The following is a 24,899-nucleotide window of genomic DNA, read 5'->3' as shown; positions in this document are numbered from 1 at the left end:
GGTAATTTTAATAAATCATATTTTTTGAGTTTATTATAAGTAGGTACTTACGTAGTGTGCTTCAATTATATTTTGTGCCTAATAAGGGCAATAGATTATGTATTTATTGAACATCATTTTTATGTAGTGATAAAACCATAAAACATAATAATATGAATAGTAAATATTAGGTATTGTATTAAAATAAATATGACATAGGTAATATGACAATTATCAAATATTTTATTGATGATAGAAATCATAATTAGTATGACAGAGCTGGAATCCATAACCCTGTGCCATAACCATAGAACGGATAGAACAGAAATAAATTCCAGGTCTGTCATATTGATATTTTTTAATTTGCTGTGCTTTTTCAGTCTATATTTCTCAGAGCGACGGTGACGGTACCTTCCAGTTCCAGCGATTTTAATTCGAGCATTGTATTTCTCGGAGGTACCACGGGTGCATAAAATACCCGTGGTACCTTCCAGGGATTACGAGTGGGGTCACGGACGGACAGTCCTCACAACATAAGCACTATACTCCTCCCATAGTTGAGTTAATAAAAAAATTCTATGTATAATCTGTACAAAATGACTTCTCACGCGCCATTTTAACTCTATGGGTTAACTGTTATCTCAAAAGAACAGTTCACCTTTAAAATAAGGACTGAAATCGTAGGTACTTGAAGTCATTATTTACGGACTGTACCTAAATAGTTTTTTTTAAAGGTACAAAAAGAAAAGAAAAATAGATGTTAAAGCCTTTATTTAAATGCAATAATTGTTACACCGCATTACATATAATTTAGTTAATAAAATAATATCATTACTTATAACAACAAGAAAGCAGTGCGCTTTTGAACAACACAAATTCTGTTGTACACATATCTCTTAAACTAAATTGACAGGTCCAAAGGCATATTCAACTTGTCAAAGACACCCCTAGTAGAGAGAGAGCCAGCGCGTACCAGACCCTCGTTATTTTATAAAAGCTGAAATGTATCTGCATATTGTCCCAAACACTGGGAGCAACGTTTGTTTGGATCATTTGTTCCTCCCAGTGTTGTGGACAATACGCCGATAAACTTTCAGCTATTATAAAATAACGACGGTCTGACACGCACTGGCTCTTAGTCCATGAGGTATCGTTTAGTTATTATTTTTTGGTAAAGACACTACTGCTGACTAGTGAGATTCTACGTTAAATAAAATAGTTATAGTAGCCGGTGGAGTCGTTACCAATAAAATATTGAACACGCCACCTCACTGGCGTCGTTGACAAGACATGATCTCAATCTATACCCTATCCGCAGAATGAAGTTAGTACAGCGCTCTCTCTCTGTTACGTGATCCCATACAAATGATAGAGACAAAAATCTCAGTGGGCGCTCGCTAACTATTTTGAATCACCAACCAATCACAAACAAAACTACAACCAATCACAAAACAAAACTATGTTTTCTAATTGAATTTCGAATGTTTTTAGAAAAAAATTCCGAATTGAATTTAGAATGTTTTTTGAAAACATGGACTCAAAATGGTTAACGCCCATTGAGATTTTTGCCTCTATCATTTGTATGGGATTATGTACAGAGAGAGCGCTAACTTCATTTCGCGGATAGTGATAAGTGCTATCATTTTAGCAAGGAGTATTATGAAAGGTACATATCAATACATTTAGACCTGTCACTTTAATTGACAACACAATTAGGCGCAATATTATAATTTATTGTTTTATGTTTGTTTCTACCACTTTCGGTCAGTGCATGTGTGAAAGCAAGACGAATATGTAAAGGTCTTCGCTGACTTGCACAGCACTGCTCAAGCACAGACACATATTAATATTATCATTCTAAGTGATGCTGATAACACACCTTCAGGCCTTAGGCCTTGTTTTGATCCTCAAATTCTATCTAACGTGGTGAGATGTAAGAGTGGAGCCAGACGATGCGTTGCGTTGGCGGTGCGGCGCCTGATCGGTGCCGCTGCGTCATCCTACATAGAAATCGCTGTACCATGCCACACGATGCGTTACAACGTCGTACGACGCCGCAACACACCGGAAACGCATGGTGTGGCGTCAGTCTAAAATCTTATACTAAGGGTGAAATCTATAGAGCGCACTCTGACTTAGCTTAGACTTAAGACAGAGTTAAAACGAGACAGAGCTATATCTCTCGCATAAATCTGTCTCGTTTTAACTCAATCTTAAGTCTGAGCAAAGTCAAAGTGCGCTCTATAGATCTCAGCCTAAGAGCCGTGGCCGTACTTTAGCGAGCGAAAAACTATATCGTTTGTTCGTATTATACTAACCTTAATGAGGTAGATTATATTTGTATTTTCTGTACTGAAAACTGAGTTCGACGCAAGCTGACGTATGATCATTTGTTTGACGAACTAAGTGCTGTGCTTGAGCTGTGCCGCGCTGGTTAGTGTTGACCCTAAGCGAGTTACAGCCTGTAGGCCTGCCGCATCATCAGGTCGAAGTAGCAGTCATTATCGATAGACACGCTGATGCCGCTGTAGTAGTTCATGAACTCCTCCAGTGTTATCTGAAAACGAAAGAAATTCTTTATTTGTGACTAGACTAGCTGATTTTTTGACATTTTGCATTATATTTCAAAAACTATGGTGCATAAAAATAAATAAAAACCTGTTTTAGAATGCACAGGTGACGCCCTTTCATATGATACCCCACTTGATATAGTCACTCACTTCGAAAGTTGAAAATACTAATTATTTCATGACCACGATTTAATTTTTTTTGGGTCATGTCACCACAAATTCACGGTTTTCAGATTTTTCCCCGAATGTCTGCTATAAGACCTACCTGCCAAATTTCATGATTCTAGGTCAACGGGAAGTAGCCTGTAGGTTTCTTGACAGACCGACAGACAACAAAGTGATCCTATAAGGGTTCCGTTTTTCCTTTTGAGGTACGGAACCTTAAAAAAAAATTAAAACAACTTTATACCTTTCCATCTACTGTGCCCTCAGTTTCGAAGTTGGCGAGGAATCTGTTCAAGATCACATCAGCCGTTTCCTCGCCGCTCATATATCTGAAAAAAGAAAAACCTTTATTAAAACTACAATTACAATTACAATTTACAAAAACAAATACAATTTCCAGGCAATTTGATTAATGCCTAATCTATTGTTCCTTGCACTATTGTCCTTTCCAAATTGAGTTTAGTTAGAATTTAGAAAGCTGTGGCATTGGCTATTTAATTCTCGGGCAATTTGATTGGGACCTTATGATTGAAAATACTTTTGGATGCAACCCAAATTCCCAGGCAATGTGATGAAATGCAAACCCAATTCGGACCCTATCTATCAATTACAACCCGGGTATCTTTAAAACAAGAGTGAATACGCATCTTCTAGGTAAACGCGTCCCATCTTAGGCCACATCATCACTTACCATCAGGTGTGATTGTGGTCAAGCGTATACCAATAATGAATAAAAAAAAATTAAAAAATCGTATATTATTATTTCCTAATCTGTGCTGCCCACCTCACAGTAAAGTTATTTGCTGCAGCACAAAAACTGAATTTGTAAGTTAGGTAGGTCCACTATTTGGTCTGGAAGGACCAAAAGGACTGAAGGAGAGGTCGCGATTAGTAACTAGAACCGGCAATGGCATATCACCAGGCAGTTTATCACCTACAACATTTACCTAGGATAGGCCGTGGCGGCGAAGACCCCGCGCACGTCCTCAACGCTCAGCAGCCCGTCGCCAGACTTGTCCAGCTTGCGGAAAGCCTGCTCCACTATAGCGCGACGACCCTCTGACATGGGAGGCTGAAACAATGAGGAGGTTTCAAGGCAACATTCGATAAAATTTTCATAGATAGCGCTGAATACCACCAAAGATGAAAAATCATACCTGTATCTACATGATCTATGCTTTAATGTTTAGGTTGTGTCAATGAATGACATAGATGGAGAAGCTAGCGTACAATGCAATTTTCCTTACGTTCCTTCCCCACAAAATCTGTGAACTATTGCTATTTAGAAGTAATTAATTAATTTCTCATCAGATTTAAATTTTAAGATTTAAAGAATAGATCATATACATAGTGTTAAAATGAAAACCACTTTGATATATTTTAACATACATTTTAATCACTGTTTCTTATTTAATTAATTTACAAGTCGATCCAATACACTGTTCATCGTCCAAGCCTCCAAGCCATAGAGTCTCGAGTCTACTCAAAACGATACTCTCTGACATTGTCAGAGGGTGCTAGGCAGTGTGCAGACTATCATCATTATTCTTCCAACACACTATAAACAATCCGCCTAACAATAGGTATTATTTTTCATCTTTAGTGGTTGTAGAATTCAGCGCCATCTATGAAAATTTTCTCGAACGTTGCCTAGAAACCTCTAGTTATACAAAAACTTATTACAACATAATATCTAAGAATCTACACAGATCCTCTGAATTTAGACTACAAGCCAACTGTAAAATTGGGGTTTGGATACAGTTTCAGCGCTGCAACTGTTCACTACAGTTATAGGGAACTTGTCACAAAACATCGAGGCTTCTACGTCAGACAGACACTATTTCGCATTATCTTTCTATATATAAAAAACCGACTTCGTTACATAAACACTAAAAATTGAAAAATAATTTAATTTATTACCGAATATATTATGTATACTAGAGTTAATATAGTTCCATAATAATACTTTTTGGTGCCGGTGCCAATTAGCTTTAGCTGCGCGAATCGTCAGGACTTCATATTTTTATGGGACTCCACAATGGCACCTCATTGGCACCGACCCCAAAAAATATTATTATGGAACTATATTAACTCTTGTATACATAATATATTCGGTAATAAATTAAATTATTTTTCAATTTTTAGTGTTTATGTAACGAAGTCGGTTTTTATTTTTTTTGTAAAAATTTTTTATTTCACAATTTTTAGTGGCCCCATGGAATTATGCTATGCCTGGTTAAAAATCTACTGTTTACTAAGCTATTACACTGATCGCGAGCAATTTACTCTTATCCGTTGAGGAGTTCCAGTATCTATCTTCGAAGATGTTCATCAGATCTTCACCAAATTGAAATGGGACCAACTTTGAAGTATACCCTTTCAAACAAAAAAAGAATTTTCAAAATCGGTCCAGGCGTTTTTGAGTAATCGGGGAACATACATAAAAAGAAAAAAAAAAAAAAAATAAAAAAAAAAAAAAAGATTCCGACGAATTGAGAACCTCCTCCTTTTTTGAAGTCGGTTAAAAATGAATCGTTGTGTTGCTAAGAAGCGCAAATCTCGAGCACAGCTGAACTGATTTCGCTAATTCATTGTTTATAATATTCCTTGAAGTAAGAGGATAGTTCATACGGAGAGAAAAATTTAACAAATTGCCTGAAAAAGTCTTGAAAACAACACTTTTCTATATTCCCATACAAAAGATTCGTAATAATACTTAAGTCAATTTAAACTTTAATACCATGCCAAGTGTCAGTGAAGGGGTTCCGGGAAGGCAAAACAATTGAGTGACGTGTTAGGCGGTACGAAGTTCGCCACGTCAGCTAGTTTTATAATATTAGTATGGTTTTTTTACTCACCCGAACCTGCTTCAGAAATTCGTCAAGGTTTATTGATCCACTGTTGTCAGTGTCGAACCTCTCGAACAGCTCTTCTGCATCCTGAAAAAGGCTACAAATTTATCATACATCTCAGGCATAGTAGGTATTGGTACAGTACGCGGCATATAAGCAGTATAAACCTTTTGTAACTGCACGCGGTTTTATACAATGTCTGAAGTAAATTATTTGATAGGTCTAAATCTCAAGTGTGTGACAATGCATATCAATCGATTGTAATTGTGGAGCAACGTTGACCCAAGTCGGTAACTGGATGGGTGACCGACTTTGGCCTACCCTTTTCGTTTCCTCCGTGACTCGGAGAGCACGTTGAGCCGTCGTCGGTCAAATGTCGTAATGTCGTTCTCTTTAGTAGTATGCTGTATAGTTGTATGCAGAAGGATCTGGTAAGTGGTAACCCACCATATTATTATCCCAAGAGAAGTCCTACCACTAATGGAAAGAGGTCACGACCCTCAGCAATGAGGAAATCTAAATATATAAAAGGAAAAGGTAACTGACTGACTGACTGATCTATCAACGCACAGCTCAAACTACTGGACGGATCGGGCTGAAATTTGGCATGCAGATAGCCATTATGACGTAGGCATCCGCTAAGAAAGGCTTTTTGAAAATGCAACCCCTAAGGGGGTGAAATAGGGGTTTGAAATTTGTGTAGTCCGAACGAACGCGGACGAAGTCGCGAGCATAAGCTAGTACAACTAAAAAGAAGGTTTATATTTAGTTGAAGGGCAAACTACAAAGGGGTATATCATATTAGTCATGTTTAAAATGGCCAATTCTTAGTCATACTTACTCCTATTATAAAATGTGACTATTCATTTAATCTATTGTCATTTTATATATTTTTTTTATTCTGATACCCTTGACCGCGATCTCACGTGATGGAAAGTGATGATGCAGTCTAAGATGATTCAGTTACTCAACCAATTACAGCAAGAATTATCAGTACAGAATTAGCTTTTATCCTTCAAAAAAAAGTTGTTTCACAAGAATTAGAGTCAAGAGTCAGGGCTCCAGTTTCACCAACCTCGTGGGACAGATCCAACCCAGTCTCGTGGATGCCTTTCAAGAACTCCTCTTTGTTTAGATGCTTGCTACCATCGTCATCCATTCTTCGAAAGATCCTGTATCAACAAAGGACATTGTTCTACAACAGTTGTTGGACACATGACGTCAAGTTGCATCTCAAAAGAAATATCTGATCATGATATTTCTTGCCATCTTACTGGGCAAGTCCCATTTGTTCCATAGAACACATTTTGTCACAAGATAAGAAATTTTTATGACTTCAAAGAAAAGCAAGTTTGAGGTGAAATGCTAGTATGTAGTTCTACAGAACAAATTAATATAAAATTGGCACCGATTCCTTTGTCTTACTCTAAACTAAATTTAGAGTATCTGCATCCTTTTCTTTTTAACAATGCTAAAAAAGGAACGGAACATGACTTTCACATTTAAAGACTCTAAATTTTAGTGCACAATACAAATTTAAACAGTAGGTTCGGGACTGCGTGCTAAAATCACGGGTTTTACCATCTAAAAATTAAATTTAGAAATGTCAAACTGCTTCTGTCCTTTTCATATTACAATAGTAAGAAGAGGGTGCGAATACTCTAAAATTAGGTTGTGCTTAGAATCGGTGCCATTGTCTCAACTTGTCCGATGATGTCAAGTTCTATGGAACGAAGGGTTTCAGTTTCATCAATCATTCATTCATTCATTCATTCTCAAATATTTTGGTTTTGTTCCGATTGTTGGTCTGAACGTTTTTTAGAATATACATCCAAACTTTAAACATTGATTTTACTACACAAATAGACTGTAGGAGAATTAACGATATGTTACTAGATGACACCTGCTACTTTATCCACATGGATATAAAGGTATTTCAATAATCCGTCAATAAAAACACACTTTCGCATTTATAATATAATATAAGTATGGACTGAACTAACCTTCCAAGGCCAATGATGCCTGACGCGCCACGCGACAAACATAGCAGGCGCAATTTTTCCAGCGGGTCAGTGGTGGAGTTGAGAGCTCTCCCACTCTTCTCTTTGAGCTCATCTTCCACGCGGGAGTTTGGAGACTGCGGACGGTGGAGGGCAACTGTGCAACAAAAATAATAATCAAACTGTGCAACTGTGCAATAAAATAATAATAATCAAAGCCCATATCAAACTATTGAACTATGGATAGAACCTAGAGGAACATGTGAAATCTATAATATGTTACAGGTAATGCTAGAAGATGTAGTAAACCTAGGTTTACACGGGTTAACTTAGTATTACCCAAACGTTTTGAGTAAAGTTCGAATAATAAGTACCCATACTCACCTAGGTCTACCCAACTCTGGCTGGATAATGTTAGGTTGGACAAAGTTTATGCTCTTAGAGCTATTGGGTCCTTTTCGGGTTGGAAGAAATGCATGGCTCCATTGCATAGTGGGGTACTTTTTCCTCCCCCCTGCTACCACTATCAAGAGCGAGCGAAGCGAGCTCAGGACTTAGGGCACTCCGTCTCGGATGGGATTTAACCCCCCTTTAGTTAAACATGTTAATGCTCTCCCTTTTTAGCAGATGACATATGCAATTTACAAAAAGGAGCGATACAATGAATGTTAACTAAACTATGATTAATTTGCTTGGTGAAATTAGGCATTAATGTTAGTATGTCTAGATATAAAATGATATGGCAGGCAGTTTTCATAAGTTTTGAGTCACAATATTAAAAAAGTGTTCTAGTGTTACATCACAAGAATTTGGGTTGTTTTGCAAATACACTAAGGTTTTTGAAGGAAATGTTGTGGTTTTACAATAAACCATACAATTTTAAGACAAAAGTAAAAAGAAATGGCACTGGGCATCTGTCAATACTCAATTTCTTAAGATTTAGAGAGTAAGACGTATACAATTGAACAGCTGATCGTCGTTCAAAATACTTAGCAACGTAATTAGTTACAATTTTATGTAAGCATGGGTATTTAACACTGTGCCTCCTGTGACGAGTGATTTAGGTAAAATTATTTTTGTGATTTTTACATAGAATTGTCAGAAAAGTTATTAGTTTTCTATCCACACACTTTTTATTTTATTACTACGTATATTTTCGAAGTCCTATCGAAAAAATCGAAACGCCGACAAATAAGGTAATTAGTATGCGTTACGAATTAAGACGCTTTTTTTATAGGTATTTACTAAAATTAACGCTTACAAAATATTTTCCGAAAATGCCACTGGCCCATTAACTATCTATTTTATTCAATATTTGCATTGCTATTGTTACTGGATATGTATTATATTTAGTTGAATCCTTTAAATCAGGCTCAGTACTTTTCCTTCGCCATTTTTGTAAAACTTACCATTGGAATTTGTTGTTGAGTTTTCCATTTTTGCACTAAACGTAAAATTACTTACTAAATAAAGCAAATTCACTAATTTAATCAAGAAATCACTCTGCTTAAAATATTAAAACCTTTTAACACCAATAGAAATTTTAAAACGTAACTGAACACGACGCACGTCTTCCTCACCACCGATCAGAAAAATAAGCGAGCACCACAGACGAATAACCCACACAACAAAATAGTGAATAGTCAATTACTCGTGATTCGAATAATAACATTAAGCGTAGAATACACTACTGCCTTGTTGATACGCATGCTAATTTCGAGCAGATGCTTCGTCAAACTCCTCAACCATGATGATGCCGGGAGAGCACTACTAATAACTAAACTATAATGATTCAGGAACTGCGGATGATGCAATATTATTTTATGTACCAAGCATAGACTATATTGTCTATATCATTGAACTTCGGAACCCAATTGGCTAGTTGACACTTTTTTTAAGTAGGTCTTAAATGGTTAATATTTGTCCTATTAGATCAAAAAAATTAACACTATATTTTTTTGCGCCCTAAAAACCGTAAAACTTTAATTTAAAAATATATTTTTCTTAGACAGGTGAAAACACTGTCGGCCATGTTTGGCCGATAGATTATCTGTGCTCTGACGTCATGCATTTGTAAACAACAGCATAAGGTTAATAAACATGACTTCTATACTAGTTTACATGAAAAATATAGTAATTATCGTTATTGTATCATCCGAGAATGTAAAAACGCATCGATAAAGACCACAGGAAAGTTGTGGATTAGAGTGCCCAGTGAAATAAATATACGTAACACGTGAAGACTTGCTTAAAGGGATCCTATATCACTAACGACTGCAACCCAAATTTATTTTTGCAACTTGTTGATCACTTTGTTGTAAGTCTTACTTAATAACTTATTTAATTTATAAAGAGAAAACGATAATTTTTTACGTTTACTATGAGTTTTTAGAAATATATAAAAACTAGCTTATGCTCGTGACTTCGCCCGCGTGGACTTCATAAATTTCAAACCCCCATTTAACCCACTCAGGGGTGGAATTTCAAAAAATCCTTTCCTAGTGGATACCTTCTCTTTACCTACAAAGAACACACCCACCAAATTTCATGTATCTAGGACCAGCTGTTTAGATGTTTAGACTTTAGGCTGTGCGTTGATATATAAGTTAGTCAGGACTTGAAATATATATATATATATGGATACTACGTTAGTCAATAGGGATGACATTTGTTTGTTTACATATTTAATGACGTCACATCATGGCTGACAGCGTTTTCTGAGTTTCAAATAAAAATAAAAACTGTATTTTTTTAAATTGGATTTATATATCCATCCTGCGGTTTTAATAATTGTTATTGATATATTTCGTTGTCTTAAGCAAAATACTATAATAAATAATCATTTATTGGACGAAATTAGATATGAGTCAAGTAGCCTATTCCTCAATTCTGATGCTGCAAAGTATTGAACTCCTAAGCCGTGGAGATTCGGGATTTTCTGATGGTGAATTGATATTTAAGGTATCAAACAACGGCTTCATGATTACACTCCAAGTCCGGACTTCTCATCATCAGGTTTGCCATGTAATATTGTAAATGCCGAGCCTGGACATTGTTATAGAATTCCAAGTTCCAACTCTTCAATCCTGATGCTGCAAGGTACTGAACACCTAAACCGCGTGGATTTGGAAAGTTTTGTTAGTGAATTGACATTTTAAGTACCAAGCAATGACTATTTACTTACACTAAAACCTTAAATTTTTTAAAAAATTAAGAAAATCGACTTTCAAAACCACTATAAATTTTATTGTTGTGGTTTTGGAAGTCGGTTGTGTAGTAGGTAGGTACATATTCTGGATTACACGAACTCGGGCGCCGTCCTACGCAAAATGCCGAATAATACTGTATACCTACTAGTGGGTAGGTACCACCACCTAGGCAGCTAAATTGGAAAAGTACTCTGGTTTTAATTAAACTCAGTCAACAACAAATACACCTAGGTATTTGGAGATCGTACAAGGCCTCAAACGTTGCGTAAGACCCACAGGATGCGTAAGTACCTATACCTACCTACAAATCTATTGCGTGTATTTGAATACTGAATCGGGCCCGCCGTAATAATGAGTGAGACGGTCACACCAATGACAAGGATTGGCTTTTGAGGTACGGATCCCTCAAAATGTTAATAGACAATTAACAATAATTATTGCAGTATGTTTTTAGAAATTCTTATTATTCTACATAAGTAATAAAAAATCCTTGTTTAAAAATATTGAAGGACTGTACCTACCTATCAATGTTACCTATTGAAGCTACACTCTTATTGGTCACTAACATGGCGGCCACGCGCATTAGCAATTTGCGGGACTTATATTGCCGAACTGCATCATAGGGCAAGGGACTGCATTGCCCCTGCGACTACTGAGGATCGTCTCTATTCCCTTCGTATTAGGCATAAGAATTATGTGTTTGTATTTATAGGTACCTATTGATTCAACAACCCATGCCCCAACGCGGGTCAAGAACGTTCATTCTTTCCGTTTTCAGGAAACTTACTAGGTACCTACCTACTTGCCAAGGACGTGGCACGATGGCATGTTAGTTTCAAAGGAAAATGTTTAAGGATGATCCACACCTGCGAGCTGAATGGCTCACGAGATTTTCAGCTCGCAGTTGTATCAAGTTGAAGTTGCCGCTCGGTTTGCACGGCGCAAAACGTGCCGTTCAAGGTGAACGCGCATAGCTAGTACTAGACGCACAGCAGCACTGCATCGCAGTTATCGCATTTTATAAATTTTCATACGAAATCGTATGCAGCGTCACGCACTTGTCTGCGTTGAATGAGCTGCATTTTTATTGTAGGTCGTAATGTGTTAATGTACTATGCGTAGTACGGGGAATATTGATAATATAATAAATAACTCATCTGTACAGAAGTGGATAAAATTCCGACATTACTGTGCGGAACGCGTACGATGCGTACTGCGCTAGACTACACGAAAAAATGTGACCGGTGCCACAGGCACTTGCGGCTCCTATGGCGCGTCTGAGGCTAAGATCTATATAGCGCACTTTGAGTTTGCTCAGATTTAAGATACTGTTAAAACGAGACAGCGTTATATAGCTGGCATAATTCTGTTATTTTAACCGAACAAGCCTGAGTAAAATCAAAGTACGCTCTATAAACAGCCTAAGTGCATTCAACTTTATCCAGCTACAGCCCTGCGAGTTGAACGGCTCATAAACCGCGCGAGTGTGGATCCTCTTTTAGGGCAGGTTGGCTTGGTGCGTATTAAACGCAGTGCAGACACGCAATCTGTGCACGCAATGTTAGGTACATTGCGTGCACAGATTGCGTGTCTGGACAAAATGCAGAAGTCGAATATAATTAATGAGCAGCTGGCAAACACAACAGTGTAATTAGGCTCTGATCAAAATACTTTTCTCTTTAATCTGGACGTTTTTGGCCCACTTGGACTGATACAAATCTGAACTTATTTCCAAGCAAAACGGCCTAGAACTGTACTGAAATTGAGTTTGTAAATTTGATGAAAACAGAAGGTTCTTACCTCCAATTTTTTTACAGTATAAAAGATTTAACAGCTTTCATTTAACTAGTACAGTCGTAGCGCGCCGAGTGGTGGTTATATATTGTATGGATGAGAATCGAGTATCGACTTGTTCCTCTGCTGAGATCTATAGTTTCCGTAAAAAATGTGATAGATTTATGCCAACATATAACACTGTCTCGGTCTTAAGTCTGAGCCAAGTCAAAGTGTGCTCTCATAGATAACCGAGGCACTGCTTGAGTGTTCACACCAATTTTGCATTGGTATAACAATTTCAACCTTATTGAAAGTAGATAAGCTAAGAGTAAGTTAATAAAAAATAGAGACCACGTCTTGGCAGACAGCCTGTGGCCTATGGATCTTACGCTGCACCTGTTAGGTCAGTATGGTAGTATATACGGCCTGTACCTACTTCTTCTGTGTTCAACAGTATCTACTTACCAGAGCTCATGATGCCGAGAGTGTTGTCTTTATCCTTCGACTTGTCGTCCTTTCTGGGTGTAGGGGCGTTGGTTTCGTAGTTGAAGCAGGCTGTAAACAAATTAAAATATTAACATTTTTAAGTACTTAATTAATTAGTTTCCGTAACAGCTTGACTAATGAAAATCATTCGTACATCATGACGAAGAAGAACGTCGCAAGTCGATTGAATCTTCAATCCTAGGTAGGTATTTAATTTTTTGAGGCAAAAGTAGCCTATGTCACTCTCTAAGTTCAAACTAAACGAAACAGTTGCTTGAATTCAAACATCACAACATAATATCATTAATGTATATTAAGATAAACAAGCCCTGTAAATGTATGTCTTTTAACAATTAACCTAATTTTTTTTAAACACGCATCGAGGGAAATGATACCAAATTAATGCTGCTTTTAGTTTGCGTGAAATATTACTTTAAGTAGGTATGTAGGGTTGTAGGTTAAGTAGGTAGGGATATGAATTTTCTAAATTTTACACGGCCCAAATTTTTTTATCCATCGGGAGAATCGTTATGTACATGGAGAAGTTAGGGTAGGTACCTACCTATGTTATCTATTCTCTACAGACCTGTGCTACAGAATTGTTATTCCTAGGCTACAGACCTACTTATTTAGGAAATCAATAAGCCACATACCTAATAATATAGTGTAGGTAGGTCATTATAATTTCGTGATGCCCGCCGCCGTTTCAATGTTGTTGTTAGTAAGTATCTATCTAGGCTACATTAAATTTAACAATAGCTTTAGCTAGAGCTATTACTGGAAACAGCACAGGGTGTAATTCGACTCCAATATAGTTTTATTACAAGTAGGTAAGTACCTATAAGTAGATTAATTTCCTAATAACCTAGTCTAGAAAACACACTGAGTTTACTTACTTACCTACTCATAATAGATAACTGAGTGTTACCTACTTTTTGAGCTACAAGTCAACAAGTTTGCGTTATAGTACCTATAGGTATGAGGTAAACAACTGCAAATAGCAATTGTGAAAGCAGATCCATACTTGCATGTATACAACGCGCATCATAAGAATAATATAATGTGGACAACATCGCATGTTTACGAGTGGTTTGCGAGCGTAGATACATACGATGCGAAGCGAACATATTGTATACGCATTCGCGATATGGACGTGCGCATAGAGACAGCGTCCATAGGAATCGATGCGCCTTATGTGCACAGTTCGTGCGCGTGCGCGAGTGTGGATCCATCATTACCTAGCTCTTATCACTACCCCTATTATAATTGCTAAAGTGTGTTTGTTTGTTGGTTTATTGGTTTGTTGGTTTGTCCTTCAATCACGTCGCAACCAAGTAACGGATCGACGTGATTTTTTACATGGGTATAGTTTAAGACCTGGAGAGGGACATAGGCTACTTTTTATCCCGGAAAATCAGAGTTCCCACGGGATTTTTAAAAACTTAAATCCACGCGTATGAACTCTGTGCGTATGAAGGCGCGGGATCTACTAGAATCTAGATAATCATGGCAATTTTAAAAACATCTGGAATATGTTCTGAGCGACTGACATAGGTGAGTTAAAGCTTTTGATCAATGGGAAAAGATTAAAGGCGTTAGGTAGGTAGGTATCTACCCATTCTTGTTAGTTCTTGAATATTCTATACATGATATACTTACCTAGTACCTACATAAAGTTTATTGATTAAGGATGTATGTATCTACCTATTGTTTATCGATATGAGACGCCTGATTCAAAGTCACGGTCTAGCAAATCGCACAAGATGCGTGAGCCAAGCCCACGCTATTAAAGCCAAAATAGGCCAAGTCGTATCAATTTAAATAAGGTTAGCATACACACAAAATAAAGGTAGTACATATACGTAGAAATACATAGAATAAACAATAGTGCAAAAAAAAGCTTACTGGCAATAGCGGCCAAATATGTTTTCTTTTATTGTTATTGAACTACTACGCAAACTCTAGGAGCTTTCGCTTGTAGAAAACGTTGGCCTAGGTTGGCAAACGTATAAATACGCGTAAAGATAAATAGACATGCATGCCTGAGAGTTCTTCATAATATTGTCAAAGGTATGTGAAGTCTGGCCACAGTCTGGCAATCCGCATCTGCAGCGTTGTGGACTATGAATCCTATGAAAGCGAGAGGAGACCCGTGCTCAGTAGTGAGCATGAGAGATGATGAAGACTACCTATGATCGTAGATATAGGTACGATGGGAGGAATTGGAAGGACGACATCTGACACGAACGGAGAGAGATCAGGTGCAGGAGTCAAGACCGACGCGACGGCTTTACACTCTCCGAAGTCCGAAGCACAGGGGGTATAAGACCCGCAAATTGCTATTGCGCTGGAACCATGTCTCATTAACATCGAAATGACGTCATTTTGACATCAGCCGACATAAAAATATACCTAGATACCATCAGCTCGAAACTTCAGTCTAGTACTGACGTCACTAAAATGGCAAACACGACCATTAGCAATTTGCGTCCCGCAAAATCCCGCGTTATAAAATCGGCAACCCGGAGTTACGAGTTAAGACAGTGCCCATTTGTTTGTTTGTAATCGATCTCTGAAACTACTGATCCAATTTTCAGTTTTAATAATTCTTTTACAATTATTATTAGAAATCCACTTTATCCAGACGTAAAAATTACATAGGTAGGTACCTACCTATGCAACATGGACGAAGTTGCGGGCAAAGCTAGTGCATGATAAATTGACTTATGTGCAGAAGTTGCCTAAAAATACTTAAATTTTTCTTTCTTTGTATCTAATAGTAGGTAGGTAAGTAGCACAAAATGTAACAGACCTATTGTAAGGTAGCAAAAAAGCCGGCTGCCACGACCTCCACCCTTGGTATAATGATGGTAGTCGTATTAGAGAGGACATAAGGTAATGTCACACGGTTTACCGTTTCATCGATCGGCATACTTCAATTATGCAGGTAAGTATAATTATAGGTACTTTAGCTCAGTTACCTAGTAAAGTAAAACGCGATAGTCTGCCGTAAATAATAATTATTATGGGTTGTTGTTTTTAACATAATCAGATAAATATGGGTATGTATCTATGACGACCTTTTTGGTAGGCACTTTTTAGGTATTCAGAGGTCTTTCGTTTTTCAAATGCTGTAAATGTGGGATCAGGTTACGTAGGTAATTACCCGACTGCGGCGAAGCCCAAAGGAAGGTTATGTGTTTGACCTATATATGTACATATTTATTTTACTTAACCTATTTATGCCAAGGCCATTACAAACGTGCGAACGGGGTCTTAAATCATCGATCATTACTACGTAGCACAGAGAATTCAACTCCTAGAGTACGCATATACAAGGTTTTACATGAAAACAAAATCGTAAAATGTTGGCGGGGGACAGGGAAGAATGCTTTGTTGTGATTGGTGGACTTAAAAGTCACGTAATCAAAACAATGTGCGGAATGAGGGTACCGACAGGGCGTGGGCCGGCGGGGGTGTTCGGCTATTAGGCGTCTATATAGGTGGGTGGTCTGTGCTACGTAGGTACCATAGGTAGGTAGTTAAATAATTACTAAAAATTACATACCCGCCATGGAGGCGCTGCTCATTTTTCCTCGTGTGAAATCAATCTTGATATTTTTTTATTTCTTAAAATCTCAAAATATACTGAGTAGTTAGTTAGGTAATTATTAAATATGCCTGTTGAAAATATTTATCTTTTAGTTATTTAAATAATTTTCAGCTTTGAATAAAAAAACAAAGTCAAACAAATGAAACGCGTTGACTGACAGATTTACACTTTATAAATGTAATGAAATAGTTCTTATTATGTAGGTATAATGTTACAATGAAAAGGTACTGTAATTTTTATAATTTTAAGAACATCGAGATCAGTAATAAAAATGTATTCGAGTAGGTAATATTAAAGTAATAACTGGGCAGTAACTAACTATATTACATAGTTAATACTTAGGACTATATAATCAACGCTTTATAAGAAAAGCAAGAATCCAGAGCCGCAAAGCTAGTTAAAAGTATGTCAATGTCACTGTCACTGCTGTCACGAGGCTGTCACTGTCCTTCAGTGTTTCCACTTTCAAAGATATCGCCTTATTTTAGGGCGAAACGACTGATCGTACAGTATCTGGCAGGAAATATTGCACTTTAGAAAGAGCTGACGGTTTTTTGAGCGTTATCTCTGTCGTTCAGACCAATAAACGTACTAGGTTTTTACTATTCGCATGAAACTTTTGTGTTTTTTAAATTAAGTGAAAATAAGTATTTAATATGTTGTTCTATAAAATAAAATAGTGTCTAGATGGCCACAAACGGTCCTTGAGCATTACATTTTATGACCTTTGCCTGTCTTAAAAAACAATTAAGTACCTACCACTTGGTAGAGATGTAAGGTGGAAACTGGAAAGAGTCTTATGCCGGCTCCACACAGTCGTCCAACTGTCCAACAATCCAACAACCCACAAACGTCGATAGTGTGGAATCGATCAAAACAGACTCTCCACACATACGTTCATTCTACCTCATTCACTATGGAGGACGATGATGTTGCTTAGGATAGGTGCTTCTGTGTTATACCTTATAATAACTATTTTTTACAAGTTTATAACCGACGTAAAATGAAAAAAACGCCGTTTTCTTGATAAAAAACCACCAATTCTTGGCATGTTTTCGATAGACTGTCATTTAACGACTCTTTTTTTAACTCATCCACTGGTTTATTGAACGATGCTGAAACGAAGCATCGTGTAAAGCTATTCAATTTTATCCTTATGCTTGCGATGCTTGGGATTCCATAGCACCGATTTTCCTTCATAATACTCTAAAAACAAGAATAACTATGGTATTGTTACTCCACTCTGTCATGATTAAAACAAACGAAGTATAACAATATTATATTATAATAATAATAAAAAAAGAAAAGCGCGAAATAATTTGCAGCTGGGGTCGAAGCGTATGCACATTGCACACGTCTGCCTCGTCTGAGTGAAGCGACTGCAATAAGGGATGAGACGTATTTACGCTACCAGGTTTTAAAACCAGGGCTTTGCTTGGAAGTAGGGCGCCCTGGTGCGGGTGGAATTTACTTGCAAGTAATTCTTCACAAATAGGATTGTGCTCCTTATACATATGACAACACGGACCGAACTTCTATGCAAGTATTTTTGCAAGTATTTTCCACAAATAGGAATGTGGACTTTATATGTATGACGACACGGATCAATTTCATGTCATAAAAAGATTTCGACCTTCAACGTATTTTTTACCTGACAACGGCAAAGCCAAAAGTAAGGGTTATGAGAACGGCCAGGGCTTCGAACTTGCAAGTCTTTCTTCACAAATAGGATTGTGCACCTTAAACATATGACAACACGGTCCAATTTTCTATACAGTAAAAAAACTTTGAACTTGCAAGTATTTCTCACAAATAGGATTGTGGACTTTATATGTATGACAACACGGATCGATTTCATATGCCATAAAAAGACTTCGACCTTCAACGTATTTTTTACCTGACTACGGCAAAAGTAAGGGTTATGAGAAGGGCTGGGGCTTCGAACTTGCAAGTCTTTCATCACAAATAGGATTGTGCACCTAATACATATGAAAACACGGTCCGATTTTCTATGCAATAAAAATACTTTGAACTTCCAAGTCTTTTCACAAATAGGATTGTGCTCTTTATATGTATGATAAAAGACTACCTAAATGATAAAAGAGCCTGGATTTGACCTGCAGCTCGTTCCAGCAACGCACAAGACAGCAAATACTTTTTTATACATGGCATAATCTTGTACCTAAATCAAATATTTGAAAAGAGCAACCGCCGAGTTTCTTGCTGGTTCTTCTCGGTAGGAAAGGCATTTCGAACCAGTGGTAGATGCATCTGACTATTCGAAAGTACTTGTAAAAGTTTATTTGAATAAAAAAGATTTTTATTTTATTTTATAACACGGATAAATTTCCTATTATAAAATTACTTCGAGCTTTACTGCCAAATACTTTAAAGTATTTTAAAACCTGGTTTTAGACCCTGGTATTTTTACGTACTCTTACTTGGAAGCCCTGGTATTGAATTTAGCAAGTATGTCTCATCCCTAACTGCAATGATGTGTGGAGGGCCGGGGGTCTGTTCGTGTTGTTAGCGGATGGCCAACTCCTTTGATCTGGGTACGATTTACCGCGATCGGAGCGATCACGTGCCAACACGATCCAACATCGTCAAACATGTACGAAACTACGAACTACCTCTCCACACGTGGAGGGTTGGACGAACAAAAATTGGACTGTTTGACGACTGTGGGGAGCTGGCATTAAGTACCTACCTAATCAGTTGGAAGCTCGCTAGAGGCCAGAAATCATCAGCATAAGAGACGAGATACTATAATTTTATAACATTATAAATTAACTTCAATACCGGTAACCAGAGTAGGTACCTAGGGAAACTTCAAAGTTTGAACTAGTGGAAGCTAGGGTAATTTTTTTTTCAAGTGGAAACACTACCTTCTATGCAAATCAGCAAAGAGCAAATCAGATTATCGGTCTGTGTGCATGGTCTGCTCTGTCATCTGTGGAGTAAATATCGAATTCGAAGGCAAAATATTTGTTTAATGTTTTGTTTATTTTAAAATAATAACACGCGCGATTTGCTTCTTTCATTTTTAATATATTCAGTAAAGTATTAATCTGATATTAATTAAACCTGTGAACCTAATGGCGCCAGGGAAAAAGAGTGCCCGAGGGAAACGTTCCAATCAACACGTTGAAAAGAACTATGCGGAAAGACTTGAAGATTTGAGTGTTCAATCATCGGAGGAGAGCGGAGCAAGTACAGACTCTGACGATGAAGGCGTGGAAGCCACTTTTGTGGTGAGCATGTGGGACTTAAACCATTGCGACCCAAAGAAATGCTCCGGCAGAAAACTTTTAAGGCATAACCTCATAAAGAATTTGAAACTCGGTCAAAAGTTTCAAGGACTGGTTTTATCACCGGTAGGAACACAGTGTGTCAGCCCAAATGATAAAGATATTATAGAAAAGTATGGTTTGGCTGTAATAGATTGTTCATGGGCTAGAATTGATGAGACACCATTTGGTCGAATGAAGTCGCCTCATCCGAGATTGCTACCATTTTTGGTCGCAGCAAATCCCATAAACTACGGAAAACCATACCAACTCAGCTGTGTTGAAGCTTTAGCGGCAGCAATGTATATAGCAGGACATAAAAAGGAAGCGAAATTTTATTTATCAAAGTTTTCATGGGGGCATTCGTTTCTAGAACTCAACTCTGAAGCTTTAGATATGTATGCATGTTGTACAGATAGTAAAAGTGTTCTTGAAGCGCAGAGTAAATATTTAGAGTCAGCGGGAAATGAAAAAGATACAAGAAACATGTGGCCATCTAGTGACTCTGAAACAGAAAGCGATTCTTGTAAATAGGTGTTTATAATGTAATTTTTTTTTTTTTTTAATATAATTTGTAATAAATGTAAATGTGTGACAATTTATGTTTATGTATTACTTTTATTTTAATATTGTTTGAAGCATCATTCTACCTTCAGGGAGTACGCTATTGGTTTTCTTGACAGACTCAACTGATGGACAGACAGACAACGACGTGATCCTATAAAATAAGGGTTCCTTTTTTCCTTTTGAGGTATGGAACCCTAAAAATTGCTGTTTTCAGTGTCCTGTGGTAAACAAGGATAAGTACTTAGAAATTGGTGCTTACAATATTAATAATTTAAAAATTAATTATTGGTATTATTATTGGTAGGTATAACGTATCATATATTTTTTCAATTTTTAGATTTAAAAAGGGATAAGTACTTAGACGAAAAATTTTGAAAAAAAAAATTATAGCCTATGTCACTTAGGAATAATTTAGCTTTCTACTGGTAAAAGAATTTTCAAAATCGGTTCTGTAGTTCCAGAGATTTCCCCCTACAAACAACTTTATAAGTTAGATTATTTTAAAACCAATTTCGGTTACTCAGCCATCTTTTGAGAGATAGTGGGACTTAGTAAATAGCAAAACGCGCCATCTAGTATAGATATATTTAAAGCACGTTTCATAATTTTGTTTTGATGTTCATGAAAATTCCGGGCTGATATCGAGCTTCGTCTCAAGATTCAAAAAATTCCGTGGATGTAGTGAATTAATATCATCGACATAGGAGGTAATAATTCGTTGTACTACGAAGTACATAATTTTTTTTTGATTAATAATGTTCAAAACTAAAAAACATCTAAGTCAAATTCTTAGTGCCATCTTCTGAGAGATGGTGGAACTTGTACTTGACTTAAGTATTGATACTTGCGCCACCTAGTACAGTTCAGACGTAATGTAAGGTAAGTAAACCGCTACTAGGTGGCACAAGCGTAACTTTGCAAGTTCAGCGATGTCGAGCCACAGAATACATTTACTCCTGTCGAGCTTTCGAAACCCAAGTTGGGGCCTTGTACGTGCTTATAGAGCGAGAGAGAGCCAGTGCGTGCCAGACCTTTGTTATTTTATAAAAGCTGAAAGTTTCTCCGCGTATTGTCCCCAACATTGGGGGGGAACGTTTGTTTGGTTCATGATGGCTTTGGGAGATAACAGGTAATAAAGGTATAAAAAATCTTACGTCAAAGTATAAAGTCAATTTTTTGTATATTTTCTTTAGGATAGTAGGTACCTATTAGAAATCACGTCATGCATTGCCAGACACTTATTGTCGTGGCAACCCCCTGCCAGACACACTTAAACTTTTAAAAGTTTAAGGGTGTCTGGCAGGTAAACAAATATCCAAACAAACGTTCCTCCCAGTGTTGGAGACAATACGCAGAGAAACTTTCAGCTTTTATAAAATAACGACAGTCTGCACGCGCTGGCTCTTATTCCATTACGTCCTCCGTAGTCCGTACTCCGTACCCCGTCCGTTAAGTTAGTTCGCCAGTTTGGTTTGTATCGGCCGCTCGAACGTTGGTGTAGACTTTCACGTCCCGAGTTTCGTTATAACTCGCGAAATAACTTATTTATGACTTACTTTTCAAGTGTGTTTGTGGTGAGATAACAGTGCAGTGTTTATCTGTGTGTGTATCGTATCGAACACTGTACTGGAATAATCATTGAAACTTTTTTCGGTAAGTTATTTGGAGGCTTTACTTTTATGCAACCTGTCACGCAGGTGTCTTACAAGAGTTACGAGTCACTAACCTCTACGATGACTTTCCTGATAGGTTTATGATACTTATCTAGACTCTAGAGCCATTTTTAGGGTTTCGAACCCGAAGGATGCCAAGCCAACGGGACCCTATTACTAATACTAAGCCTCCGCTGTCCGTCCGTCTGTCGGTCTGTCAGTTGGCTGTATCTCGTGAACCGTAATAGGTAGAGAGTCGAAATTTTTACAAAATGTGCATTTCTATTGCCGCTATAACAACAAATGATAAAAAATTTTGAAACGGCTGCCGTGTAAATTTCTTGTGCGATGGTACGGAACACTTCATGTGCAAGTCCGACTTGCACTTGACCGATTTCTTTAATCTAAATAGGATAGTACTCTAAATAGTAAGCCCAATTAAAATCAAAACATTGTTTTTATTCGGCAAGTTTATTTTGTACTTATCTGCGAGCTCACTTGATGGTAAGTGATGATGCCGTCGTTATGGAAACACCGCACTTTGGATAGAATAGAATAGAATAGAATGTTTTTTTATTCATGTAAACTTTTTAAAAGTGCTTATGAATAGTCAGGTACCTAGTTTTAATTTACCACTGGTTCGGAATGCCGTTCCTACCGAGAAGAACCAGCAAGAAACTCGGCGGTTGCTCTTTTTAATTTTTCAATTGACAATGTTATTATACCGTACTATACAAGCCATTGCAACCCCGTGCATTGCTGGAGCGAGTCAAATCCAAGCTTTTTTATCGTTTACATAGTCTGCGACTGTATAATATGCTTTTTTTAGGAGCATACTTTTAACACATTTTTTAAACTTGTGTAAAGGCAAGTCTAAAATTGCTTGTGGAATCTATATATATAAAAGGAAAAGGTGACTGACTGACTGACTGACTGACTGACTGATCTATCAACGCACAGCTCAAACTACTGGACGGATCGGGCTGAAATTTGGCATGCAGATAGCCATTATGACGTAGGCATCCGCTAAGAAAGGATTTTTGAAAATTCAACTCCTAAGGGGGTGAAATATGGTTTTTAAATTTTGTAGTCCACGCGGACGAAGTTGCTAGCATAAGCTAGTTTTATTATAAAATATTACACTCATTCCCACAAATGACTTTCGCACCTTCCAGAGGCGGAGCGCAGGAGTAGCTAGCTTATTTTTGTTTCTAGTTTGCCTATCATGGAGATCACTGATTTTTTTGTAACTGTGAATGTTTTGTCGTACAAAAATTATATTATTGTAAATATATTGGGAAACTACTGTAAGAATACCTATTTCCTTAAATATCTCTCGTAGGGAATCGCGCGGTTTTAAATTATAAATTGCACGTATTGCCCTTTTTTGTAATACGAATATTTTCCCAATATCTGCCGCTTTACCCCACAGCAAGACTCCGTAAGACATAATACTGTGGAAATAGGCAAAATACACAATTTTTGCAGTTTCCACGTCAGTTACCTGTCGAATCTTTCTAACAGCATAAGCAGCAGAGCTGAGTTTTCCAGCAAGTGTTGAGATAGGTATGGGCGTTCCATTGAAGCTTTGCATCTAACGTGATTCCCAGGAACACGGTGGTCTCCTCCACTTTTAACATATCATTATTTATCATTAAGTTAATGTCCTTGGTCGCCTTTGTATTGGGCAGAGAAAATATAACACACTTGGTTTTATGTATGGTATTGTTGACAGTAAACCAATGAGTGACCCGCGATATGGATAAAGGAAGAGTGTGCTTTCTTTAGGTAGGTAATAGGTATGTATGGCAAACAGCCAGGTAAGCCGAAGCGGTCATAGCCTAGTGGTTAGGACGTTGGTCGTTGGCCTTCTTTTCGGGAGGTCAGAGGTTCGATCTCGGGCACGCACCTCTAACTTTTCGGAGTTCCGTTTTAAGCAATAGGATAAAATAACAATTATTGCTTTAACGGTGAAAGAAAACATCGTGATTCCTGGGGAAACCTGCACGCCTGAGAGGTGAGAAATTTGGCAGGTAGGTAGGTCCATCGACATAGTAATACACCGTAGTAATACATGGAAGTTCTTTGGGTAGGTCTTATAGCTGACATTCGGGTAAAAATCTGAAAACCGTGAATTTGTGGTTACATCACACAGAAAAAATTAAATTGCGGCCATGAACTCATAATTAGTATTTTCAATTTCGAAGTAAGATAACTATATCAAGGGGGGTATCATATGAAAGGGCTTCACCTGTGTATTCTAAAACAGATTTTTATTTATTTTTATGCATCATAGTTTTTGAATTATCGTGCAAAATGTCGAAAAAATACGATTTGATTACGGAACCCTCGTTGCGCGAGCCTGACTCGCACTTGGCCGTTTTTTTTTATTCAAATGTCATAAAACAAAGATGACAATGTTTGAAACTTGACAACATCTTGACAACAACTTGAATTGCGTAATTTTGCGGCAAAGATTAGGAAGAAATTTTTGTGATTTATGGAGACGATATCAAAGCAAGTTGGAGAGACATGCCGGCGAGATGGATTAGCTGAACTTGAGCACTCTACACGTTATGTGTAGTCCAGAGTGTTTTCTACTTGTTATTGTCCGGTAAGAACCTTTAACATTTGTCATAATATTGTCGATTCAGGATCAAACCAAGAGTTCTCTCACTCTAGTTCTCTCTGGCTGGCGCCATCTTCACGGTCGAGAGAATCGCGGCGATAGTCTAGCCGT

General features: G+C 37.4%; 3 protein-coding genes across 8 annotated transcripts in view; 2 read left to right on the top strand and 1 right to left on the bottom strand.

Annotated features, from left to right (window-relative positions):
* Nucleotides 1-733: 733 nt before the first annotated feature.
* LOC117982110 (calcyphosin-like protein) overlaps nucleotides 734-24,899 on the bottom strand; it is a 59,968-nt gene continuing 35,802 nt past the window's right edge. The window contains exons 1-8 of one of the 4 annotated variants that reach the window (XM_034968402.2): nucleotides 16,606-16,768; nucleotides 13,017-13,106; nucleotides 7,570-7,723; nucleotides 6,642-6,738; nucleotides 5,573-5,653; nucleotides 3,662-3,786; nucleotides 2,959-3,043; nucleotides 734-2,536 (exon numbers count right to left, since the gene is read on the bottom strand). In XM_034968402.2, coding sequence (XP_034824293.1) covers nucleotides 2,435-2,536; nucleotides 2,959-3,043; nucleotides 3,662-3,786; nucleotides 5,573-5,653; nucleotides 6,642-6,738; nucleotides 7,570-7,723; nucleotides 13,017-13,106; nucleotides 16,606-16,627 — 756 coding nt within the window. In that variant the 5' untranslated portion in view covers nucleotides 16,628-16,768 and the 3' untranslated portion in view covers nucleotides 734-2,434. Of the gene's footprint in view, nucleotides 2,537-2,958; nucleotides 3,044-3,661; nucleotides 3,787-5,572; nucleotides 5,654-6,641; nucleotides 6,739-7,569; nucleotides 7,724-8,975; nucleotides 9,168-13,016; nucleotides 13,107-15,849; nucleotides 15,894-16,605; nucleotides 16,769-24,899 lie in introns of those variants that run through there. The other 3 variants (XM_034968404.2, XM_034968401.2, XM_069498956.1) reach the window with 3 other exon arrangements.
* Nucleotides 19,571-20,538, top strand: LOC117982112 (18S rRNA aminocarboxypropyltransferase). Its single transcript, XM_034968405.2, has one exon. The coding sequence runs from the start codon at nucleotides 19,749-19,751 to the stop codon at nucleotides 20,472-20,474; it is 726 nt and encodes a 241-aa protein (XP_034824296.1). The 5' UTR covers nucleotides 19,571-19,748; the 3' UTR covers nucleotides 20,475-20,538.
* stan (Protocadherin-like wing polarity protein stan) overlaps nucleotides 21,993-24,899 on the top strand; it is a 219,639-nt gene continuing 216,732 nt past the window's right edge. For all 3 annotated transcript variants that reach the window (XM_034968852.2, XM_069498934.1, XM_069498933.1), the window contains exon 1: nucleotides 21,993-22,160. The gene's annotated coding sequence lies outside the window, so the exon portion shown is untranslated. The remainder of the gene's footprint in view (nucleotides 22,161-24,899) is intronic.

The sequence above is a fragment of the Maniola hyperantus genome, chromosome 5 (assembly GCF_902806685.2).
Source record: "Maniola hyperantus chromosome 5, iAphHyp1.2, whole genome shotgun sequence".
NCBI lineage: Eukaryota > Metazoa > Arthropoda > Insecta > Lepidoptera > Nymphalidae > Maniola > Maniola hyperantus.
This window is presented reverse-complemented; position numbering and strand designations above follow the sequence as displayed.

What these genes read in the sequence shown, in the direction of transcription:
- LOC117982112 (XM_034968405.2), top strand. Translation starts at nt 19,749, where the DNA reads ATGGCGCCAGGGAAAAAGAGTGCCCGAGGGAAACGTTCCAATCAACAC.